This window comes from Motacilla alba, chromosome 18 (genome assembly GCF_015832195.1).
Source record: "Motacilla alba alba isolate MOTALB_02 chromosome 18, Motacilla_alba_V1.0_pri, whole genome shotgun sequence".
Lineage (NCBI taxonomy): Eukaryota > Metazoa > Chordata > Aves > Passeriformes > Motacillidae > Motacilla > Motacilla alba.
Window position 1 is genome coordinate 11,355,873 of NC_052033.1, and position 10,027 is coordinate 11,365,899.

At 69.8% G+C, this 10,027-nt stretch overlaps 1 protein-coding gene across 2 annotated transcripts; it reads left to right on the forward strand.

The window, feature by feature from the left end:
• Window positions 1-300: 300 nt before the first annotated feature.
• NPTX1 (neuronal pentraxin 1) lies at window positions 301-4,533 on the forward strand. 2 transcript variants are annotated; one of them, XR_005259361.1, is made up of 6 exons: window positions 301-961; window positions 1,282-1,489; window positions 1,944-2,188; window positions 2,277-2,456; window positions 2,536-4,225; window positions 4,389-4,533. XR_005259361.1 is itself a non-coding variant. In XM_038157200.1 (5 exons), the coding sequence occupies exons 1-5, from the start codon at window positions 518-520 to the stop codon at window positions 2,755-2,757; spliced, it is 1,299 nt and encodes a 432-aa protein (XP_038013128.1). In that variant the 5' UTR covers window positions 301-517; the 3' UTR covers window positions 2,758-4,533. The 2 variants fall into 2 exon arrangements, 1 of the variants encoding a protein (XP_038013128.1); XM_038157200.1 differs by having other exon boundaries at window positions 2,536-4,533.
• The last annotated feature ends 5,494 nt before the right edge of the window (window positions 4,534-10,027 follow it).

Below are 10,027 nucleotides of genomic sequence, written 5' to 3' on the forward strand. Positions count from 1 at the left end.
CTCAGACACACTCAGACACACGCAGATACACACAGGCACACACAGACACGCAGACACACGCAGGCGCACGCACACCCCGCGCACTCATCCCCCGCACATCCCCGCAGCCCCTCCCTGCACAGTCTCCCCTGCCCACGCACCGCCCACGCGCGCTCCCGCCCACGGACACACGGACGCACGGACACACGGACGCACGGACACACGGACACACGGACACGCGGCCACACGGCCACGCGGACACACGGACACACGGACGCACGGACACACGGACACACGGACACACGGACACACGGACACGCGGCCACGCGGAGCCGGGCGGGCGCACGGGCGCGCTCTCACGCTCCCAGCCCCGCTCGCTCCGCACTCGCTCCCGCCGCGCTCCCACGCGGGGCCCCCCCGCCGCGGGCCGGGATCCCGCGCTCCGTGACGCCCCGGCGGCCCCGCCCGGCCGCGATAAAAGCGGCGGCGCCGCAGCGGAGCCGGAGCCGGCCCGGAGCGAGCGGAGCCGAGCGGAGCCATGGCCGCGGGGCCGCCCGGCAGCCGCCGCCTGCTGCCGCTGCTGCTGCTGCTGGGGCCGGCGCTGGGGCCGGCGCTCGGCCAGGGCCTGGGGCAGACGCGCTTCATCTGCACCTCGGTGCCGCTGGACGGGGACGTGTGCGCCGCCTCGGCGCTGGGCAGCGGCTCGGCCGAGGAGCTGAAGGGCACCGTGCTGCAGCTGCGGGAGACGGTGCTGCAGCAGAAGGAGACCATCATGAACCAGAAGGAGACGATCCGCGAGCTCACGGCCAAGCTGGGCCGCTGCGAGAGCCAGAGCGTGCTGGAGATGCCCGGCGAGGGAAAGGGCAGGAAGGGCTTTTCCAAGAACACCATGGGCGACCTGTCGCGGCCGGCCGCCGCCGAGACCCTCAGCCAGCTGGGGCAGACGCTGCAGTCCCTGAAAACCCGGCTGGAGAACCTGGAGGTACGCGAGGAGAGCCGGCGAGCCGCACGGCCGGGCGCCGGGAGACGCGGGGAGCCGGGGCACCCGCGCATCCCGGCACGGCGAGCGCGGAGCCGGGCACCGGGCAGCCCGCGGAGCCGGGCACCGGGCAGCCCGCCGAGCCGGGCACCGGGCAGCCCGCCGAGCCGGGCACCGGGAACCCCGCGGAGCCGGGCACCGGGCAGCCCGCCGAGCCGGGCACCGGGAACCCCGCGGAGCCGGGCACCGGGCAGCCCGCCGAGCCGGGCACCGGGAGCCGCCTCCCGCCGCTAACAGCCCGCTCCTCTGCTCGCCCCTTGCAGCAGTTCAGCAGGATGAACTCCTCCAGCCAGACCAACAACCTGAAGGACATCCTGCAGAACAAGATCGATGACCTGGAGAAGCAGGTGCTGTCGCGGGTGAACAGCCTGGAGGAGGGCAAGCTCAGCCCCCGCAACGAGTCCGAGGAGCGCGGCAAGATCGAGAGCACCCTCACCTCGCTGCACCAGCGCATCAGCGACCTGGAGAAAGGTACCGGGCGCTCGCACCCCCTCCCGCGGGACCCCCGGGCCGCCTCCCGGAGCTCCCCCGCCGCCGGGCACCGGGCGCTGCCGCACGATGCGGGGCCGCTCCCGCGGGCGGATCCGCCGAGCCCGTCCCGTTGCCCTTCCCGGGAGCGGTCCCTCTCCCCCAGCTTGGCATTCCCCGTGGCAGGGCTCGGGAGTGGCCGATCGCTGAGCTCCCTCCCTGCCCAAAGCCCCGCTCGGTGGCTCCCGGGGCGGCCGGTGCCCGCGGGCTCCGCACCGGGGATGCTCCGGGCGCTGCCCGCCCCGGGGATTAGGGAGCCGCGCGGCGCCGGAGGGATTTGCTCCTCGCTGCCATCTCAAGGCCCGTTACATAACGGGGTGGGGAGGGGGGGAACCCCCAAAGGGGCGGCGAGGGGGCCCGGCAGGAGCCCACCGCCCCCCGCCCCGCGCTCCCACAGGGCAGAAGGACAACCGGCCCCCGGACAGGTTCCAGCTCACCTTCCCCCTGCGCACCAACTACATGTACGCCAAGGTGAAGAAGAGCCTGCCCGAGATGTACGCCTTCAGCATCTGCATGTGGATCAAGTCCAGCGCCTCCCCCGGCATGGGCACCCCCTTCTCGTACGCCGTGCCCGGGCAGGCCAACGAGCTGGTGCTCATCGAGTGGGGCAACAACCCCATGGAGATCCTCATCAACGACAAGGTACGGCCCCGGGCCGCGGGGAGGGTGCCGGGCTGGGGGGGCAGCGTGGGGGACCCCCGTGCGCGCCCCCCTGACCCGCTGCCCGCAGGTGGCCAAGCTGCCCTTCGCCATCAACGACGGCAAGTGGCACCACATCTGCGTCACCTGGACCACGCGGGACGGCGTGTGGGAAGCCTACCAGGACGGCACGCAGACGGGCAACGGCGAGAACCTGGCCCCCTACCACCCCATCAAACCGCAGGGCGTCCTGGTGCTGGGCCAGGAGCAGGTAAGGGCCGGGGGCGGCCGCGGGGGACGCCCCGGGGGGACGGACGGGGCCGGCCCCGCTGACCGCGGCTCCTCCGCAGGACACGCTGGGCGGAGGCTTCGACGCCACGCAGGCTTTCGTGGGGGAGCTGGCCCACTTCAACGTGTGGGACCGCAAGCTGAGCCCGGGGGAGGTGTACGGCCTGGCCACCTGCAGCTCCAAGGCGCTCGCGGGCAACGTCATCGCCTGGGCCGAGGCCAACATCGACATCTACGGCGGGGCCACCAAGTGGACTTTCGAGGCCTGTCGCCAGCTCAACTAGGGCCACGGACAAGCGAGAGAAACCTCCTCAGCGGGTTCTTTTATTTATTTATTTATTTCCTCCTTTTTTTGCGCAAAAACGACCGAGAACGAAGCCACCCGACTTGTCCCGGGAGCAGGGATGCCCCGGCAGCGGGGCGCCCGCCCCCGGCGCCCCACGACCCTCCGGTTTCTGTCTTGCCAACGTCCTTCAACGCCTGCGTGCCTTGGCCTGGCGCGGCTGCGCCCCCCCGCCGCCCCCCGGCCCGGCCCCCGCTTCGCCGCCGCTTTCCTTGGCCACCGGCGCCTGAAAAGGCTGCGGGGCCCGGCCCAGAGCCCCCTCGGGGCTCCCCTCTGTCCAGCCTGACCCCGGCCCGGCCCAGAGCCCCCTCGGGGCTCCCCTCTGTCCAGCCTGACCCCCCGGAGGCTGCTGCCCCCTGAGCTGGGGGAGAGCTGTAAGATCCCCCCTCCCCCAGCTGCGCTCCGTTCCGGGGTTGCGGCAGCGGCTGGGACCCCGAGGAGGGGCCGCCCCTCCGCTGCCAGCCCCGGGAGGAGCCGCCCCCTTCCCCGGGAGCCCCGCGCCCCTCCCCGGCCGGCGCTGCCGCCGAGCACCACAGCCATAGCCCCGGGCTGCGGCGGGCACCGGGGCGGGACCCCCGGCGGGACCCCCCCGGCCCCGCTCCCCGACCTGCCGCTCTCAGGAACCCCCGGCCCCGCCGCCCGCAGCCCCCCGAGGCTCCTGCGCGCCGTAGCTGGTGACAAATAGCCTTTACCGTCCCCTCCAGTGCAGCTCCCACTGACAGGTCTGAAGCCTTTCTGCTTTTGATAATACACTCTCTTGTTTCTCTTACTGTAAAGGGAAGTTTATTACCAATAAAAAAGGGTATTTTTATGAAGATAAAAAATATATAGAATTATCAGCGCTCCCTGAGGAAAAAAAAAAAAGTGCTTTGAGATTCTGCAGGATAAAAAGAGATAAAGAAGCGTATTTTGAGATAACAGATGCATTTTGTATGGTTTCCTTTTCTAAACTCCTGGTTTGTACTACAGATTGCAGAAATCACTCCCCAGCCCCCCTCCTGCCCCCCCAGGGCAGCCCTGGGCGGCAGTGGAGGATGAGGCAGAGAATTCACCCGGGGCTCCAGAGCCTCACGACCAACTCCAAAGATGCGGCAAAGAGACGGGCGGAGCGGAGGGGTCCGCGGGGGGCCGGGAGCTGCCCGGGCCGGGCGGGGAGCTCGGAGCTCGGAGCACCGAGCCCGCCCCGCCTCGGCGGCTCCGCGGGGCCGGCGCAGGCAGCGGCAACCCCGGAGCGAGACCCCGCGCACGGCTCAGGGCGGCGGATCCCCAGCCGCGCTCCTGGTGCAAGAAAAAACGACCCCGAACCATCGAGAGTTAATTTCAGTTCCTCCCAAGCCCCCGTTCACATCGGCGAGCACGGGCACAACCTGCTGAGAGCGACCGCGGCGCGGGTTCAACCCCAGCCCCAGGTGCGTTGGATTTGCCAAAAAACCACGAAAGGGTGTGATGTCGACGCAGTGTACATAGTGTACAGTAGGGGAGAGAATCGATGTATCTTAATTTGTCATTATTTTGCTAACCAAAGCTGTACATTTTTCCTACTCCTGGCTCTGTCTCCTTTGGGATTTGAAGGGGTTTGACCCCCCCGTGCATCCGGCCCGCATCGGCAGTTCTGACAATGCACTGTTTCTACGGATTCTCATGCTTTTTCCATTTTATTGCTGGGATTACATGAATTGTTGACTTTATTTTTACACAATAAAGCGTGAAGAAAGACGCCGGCTTCTCTCGCATGTGTCTGTTCCCGAGCGCCAGCGCTCAGCAGCTTGTCTTTTTCCGCAGGAAGGTTTTGTGCCTGCACGAAGCAGAAATGTCTGCCCAGTTCCTCTCGGAGCTGGCTCAGGCACTCGCAGAGCCTCCGTGCCAGGCTGTCTCCTTCTCCCGTACCCTCAAACCAATCTTTCCCCGCTTTATGTAACACGCCGCACAAACCGATGGATTTTTCCCTCAAGCCGCTGTCTGGAAGCTCCCTCTGGGCCCGGCCAGGCTGGTGAGGGACGGTGGCACCCGGGGCTGTGAGGTGCAGGGACGGTGGCACCCCGGGGCTGTGCCGTGCAGGGTCGGTGGCACCCCGGGGCTGTGCCGTGCAGGGTCGGTGGCACCGCGGGGCTGTGCGGGAGCTGCTCCCGCTGCGGGCACCAGGACAGGGCCGGGCCCGGCGGCTTCCGCTCCGTCCCCGCCGCTCCCCCGGGAGCCGGGCTGGGCTCCGCCGCGGTTCCTGGAAGGCAGCGCTCCCGGGGAATTTCAGCTGCGGCTCACAGGGCGATGCGGCTGGAGGCCACCCTGTGTCACAGACGGGGACAGGCCGGCGCAGCGTCCCCAGCGCTGTCCCCGAGCGCTGCAGCCTCCCCCTGACCCACACGAATCGCGTCAAAGGTACAAGGAGGAAAATCATCGTTTGTTCCTTGTAGCCAGCCCGCAGCCAGCTCCCACACAGCCCCCCAGAACACCCCCACCCCGCTGCAGCTGGGACGGGAGGGGATCCAGCCCGGGGATCCGCCTGGGCACGGCAGGACACGGGACAGCAGCAGGGACAGCAGCAGGGACACGGGGACAGCCCCGAGGGACACAGCTGGGGGAGATCAGCAGCTCAGCATGGCTGGGGACAGCTCCCGGAGGCTGGGGGTGGCCACGGGGAGGGTCACAGCAGTGATCAAAGGGAGGGTGACAGCAGTGGCCACAGGGAGGGTCACAGCAGTGGCCACGGGGAGGGGCACAGGGAGGGTCACAGCAGTGGCCACGGGGAGGGTCACTGAGGGTCCTGCAGCCACTTGTGCTGCATCTTCCCAAGAACTCCCCCGGTCACCTTGGCCTCTGGGAAAGGTGTCCCTGACCGGTCACCGGCCACCTCCCACCCCTGCAGCCACGCCGGGGTCCCATCCTTCACCCAGCCCCTGCCACCCCCATCCAGCCTCTTCCTCTCCGGAGCAGAGCGTTGGCTCCTGTGGCGGCTCCCCGTCCTCTCCAGGACGCCTCGAGCAGCCACTGGAACACAGGGGAAGGGAGATGCTCCCAGCCGAGCTGCAGGGCTGGGAACCAGGCGTGGCTGTCACACCAAAAGCCACAGACAGGAGCACAGGAGTGACAAGTGCGGCACCTGGGGAGGGGACAGTCGGCACCAGGAATCTCTCGGGGGCAACAGGAAAGGTGAGACAAAGGGGAAAGGTGAGACATCAGAGCTGTTTCAGGGCACTTCACTGAGCCCACGGGGACAGCCGAGAGCGATGTGCCACCCGCCCATCACCCACAGTCAGGGAGGAGGCAGGGACAGCCACGGCTGAGGGGGCAAGGCAGGGTGGGCAGCGACACGGGCACAGGGGGCACAGCGGGCACCGTGGGGGTGCTGAGGAGGACGGTGCCACCACGAGCTCCCCTTCCCCGGTTCCCCAGATCCCCCCAAGCGCAGAAGGGATTCAGAGCAGCGTCTCCCAGGCTCACCAAGGCAGCAGCGCTGCCGAGCCCCCTCGCACGCCCCTCCCCAGCCCCCGCAGCAGCTCGGCCCTCGCTGGCTCCCGTCCCCCCCCGCCCCCAAAAGGCAGCTGCTCCAAGGACGGACGGGCTCTTGGGTTCCGTGTCACTGGAGCAGCCCACACCCTCGCCAGGGGATGCTTTATACCAGGCAGCTCCTGCCTCGCCCTCAGCCCCCAGCCCTGAGCAGGGCCTTGGCCCTGGGGCGCTGCCACCACACCCTCGGCCCTGCCCGTGCCCGGGCGGGCCCGCAGCGCCCCGCCGGTGCTGCGGGAGAGGGACCGGTCCAGCCCCGGGCAGAGGCGGCGCTGCCCTGCAATCCGAGCTGCGATAACGAAACACCCAAACGGGAGGGTTTGCTTTTCCCTGGAGGACCTGGCCAACGCTGCTGGGGTGCAAGTGGGGCTGTCCCCCACCCAGAGGCTGGGCACGGCCGGGGCAGGGCAGGGAGGCTGAGGGAGCCGCAGGAACTCCCGCACCCAGCGGGTGACAAACCCCGGCCCGTCGCCTCCGGGCTCCCCGGGGCTGCGGGGACCCCCGAGCTGCTCTCAGCCCCCAGAGCCTGCGGGAATTGATGGGAGCAGCCAGCTCAGGCGGCGAGGAGAGGCAGAGCAGCCCCGGGCAGGGCCATCCCTGTCCCTGTCCCTGTCCCTGTCCCTGTCCCTGCCACAGCTCCAGGCACGACCCGCAGCGGTGCCAGCTCCCGCGGAGGGATGGAGGGAGGGACGGAGGATCCTGGCAGCGGCGAGGAGCAGCCCGGCCCATCAATCTCACGCCGTCCTGACGCTTCCCGCTGCACCAGGAGCCGCTGCTGGGGTGTGGTGGCAGCAGCCCTGCGGTGACAGCCAGCCCCGAGGATCAGGGAGCGCCTTCCCGCCCCGGCGAACTAAATCCGGCGGCTTTTAGAGCAGATGGAGATCTTGGGCTGCGTGAGGACAGGCCCCGGCACTCGGGAGATGGCTCACAAACACCGACGGGGGCGAGGGCCCGTCCTTGAGGGCAGGGCGCAGCTGGGACTTCCAGCTCGGACCCGGCTCCGCACGGCGGGGAAGCGCCGGGCTCTGCATCCCGCTGCCTGCTCTGCCCCACCGCTCGGGACAGCTCCGAGGGGCGGCAGGAGGCGATGGGGACAGGAGACCTGAACCACGCCGTGTTTTACAGCGCAACACCCCCGAACAAAGGAGACGGCGTGTCCTGGAACGGCCTTTCCCCCTCCCTGCCTGCCCGGGCCGCCCGCGAGCGGAGCTCCTGCGGCACTGGGACCGGCCGCGTCCCCGAGCATCGTCACCGCGCAGCGCCCGCGGCGTGCAGGCGCTGCGAGCGCCGCGCTTGGATTAATGAGCGGGGAACGCGTCACGGCGCGGCTCCGGGAGCCCCGCACTGAAAATGCACCAGGCAGGGAACGGGGGGACACTCCGGCAGCCAGAGGGGCTCAGCTCCCCGCCGGGGGAATCCACAGCAGCGTCGGGCACGTGGCTGCAGAAATCGCTCTGCCCTCGCTGCCCAGCGGGGCTGATGGGGGTCGGACTCCCCCCCTGCCCAGCACGGAGCCCGGACCGGGCCCGGAGCAGCAGATCCCGAAGGGTCACGACCCTGGGGGCTCGGCAGCAGCTCCAGCGGGAGCTCCCCGAGCCGGGCAGGAGGGGCTCAGCCCGCTCTGGGCACCACGGGGAGGGTCCCGGCTGCCGGAGACCACCCGAGGCTCCCCAGGGACACCGGGTGGCTCCAAGAAGCCACCCTCAGGCTGGCACGGCTGGAGGAGGAGGAGAGCAGGGCGGCCAAACACTGCGGGCAGGCTGGGCTGGGGACATCCCGGCTCGGGGAGGACAAGGATGGGCTGGATTCCTGCGTGAGAGGCGGGGAGCCGGGCCGAGCCCTGCCAGGGCCGAGCCCAGGGAGCGGCCGGGGCACTGCGGGCAGCTGGACACCTCCCCGGGCACCGAGTCAAGGCCGACAGACCGTTCCGGTCACAGGCGTGAGTCACTGGCCGCGACAGCGGCCCTCAAATGCCACTCGGGAGCCTTCGCTGGCAGAGCATCGGTTCCGACACCGCGAGGCACTGCCCGGGCATCCCGGCCAGCGCAGCCGGGAGGGGCTTCCTCGAGCCCCCCTGCCTCCGGGGAGCACAGCCAGCACCGGCCGGGGCCGCACGGAACCGGCGATTCCCGAGCAAAGGATGCTTCTCCCAGCCCGCAGCGTCTCCGCGGTGCTGCTCCCCCGGCCGGGCTGCTCCGGGCAGCCCCGGCAGCAGGAGAGCCCGTCCCTCCCCCGCTGCAGGAACACGGGCCTGCCCCCGGCTTTGCCTTCTCAGAATCTTTTCGCAGCCTCTTCCCGGGCTCCTCCTCCTGCGATTTCCCGGCTGCTGTCAAACGTCACCTTGGCAGCTGCTGCCTCCATCCTTCCTGTTCATCCCGGCGGATTATGGAGGGGCCGGCATCTCAGGCTCCACCAAGGAGCTCTGCGCGGATCCTCCTCTGGCTGGGGGTCCCATGAGAGGTGCGGACCCCCTCCGGGGGGCACGGAGGGGAATAACAGCCCATCTCCCACCGGAGGGTCCCCCAGCGAGCCCCGTCCGCCCTGGGACAGCCCGGGGGTGTGCGCGGAGCAGAGGCAGACTCTGCCTCCCAAAGCTGATTAAAAATAGATGCAGCATCAAACTAATTATGGTGATTAATTAGCATTTGTGGAGCAGAGTGAGCGCAGGAGGGGGCACACGGGCAGGAGTGGGTGGTGCAGGGGGGTCAGAGCCCACCCTGTGCTGCCCTGGCACCCCCAGTGTCCCCGGCGCTCCCCAGGACTCGGGGTACCGGGGCAGCACATTTGGGGGGTCCCCAGGCCCCCGGTTGCCTCCGTGTCAGCAACAGATGCCCAAGGCCCCAGCGCTGCTGGAAATCAGGTCAGCGATCGCCTGCGGCCCGCTGGAGCAGTGCTCATCCTGCCGAGGGCCACAGGGCAGCCCCGCACCTGCGGCCACCCCCGGGCCGGGGGCAGCCAGGGCAGGAGGGACGGGGAGCTCTGGAGCAGCCCACAAACCCCCCAGGGGCGAGCAGGGCTGCGGGGCCAGCGCTTGTGGGAGCTGGGAATGAGCCCCAGCATCCCCAGCACCCCACACCCGGGTCTGCCCCCCAACACCCGGTGGGCGGGACAGCCCCCAGGGACAGGGCGGCGCTGATTTATTCCTTCTGGAAAGCGGAGCAGGGCCCCAGGTGGCCCCAGTGACGGTGCCCAGCCCTGCCCACACCTCTCCAGCCCCCCAAAGCCTCCCCGTGCCCGGGCACCGGGCGGTTTCGGGCACCGACGCTGGGTTTGGGACGGGCTGTGCTGCACAGCTGGCGACGCTTTCGGCTCCCTTCTGTTCCCTCCCCGGGCCCCGTGTGCTGGGCCATCAATATTCACGAGCTCGGTGGAAGGGCTGGCGGAGGAGCCCCGGGCCGGTGCATCACGGCGATCCCGGGACCCCCAGCCCGGTCTGCCTCGCCCCCGACACCCAGGGCCCGTGCCAGGGCTGGAGCAGGGGCAGCGCCCCCGGCACGCTCCTGCTGCCCTTCCCGGCCCCGGGAGCGGCTCCTGCTGCCCTTCCCAGCCTGGCCTCGGGAGCGGCTCCTGCTGCCCTTCCCCGGCCCCGGGAGCGGCTCCTGCTGCCCTTCCCCGGCCTCGGGAGCGGCTCCTGCTGCCCTTCCCGGCCCCGGGAGCGGCTCCTGCTGCCCTTCCCGGCCCCGGGAGCGGCTCCTGCTGCCCTTCCC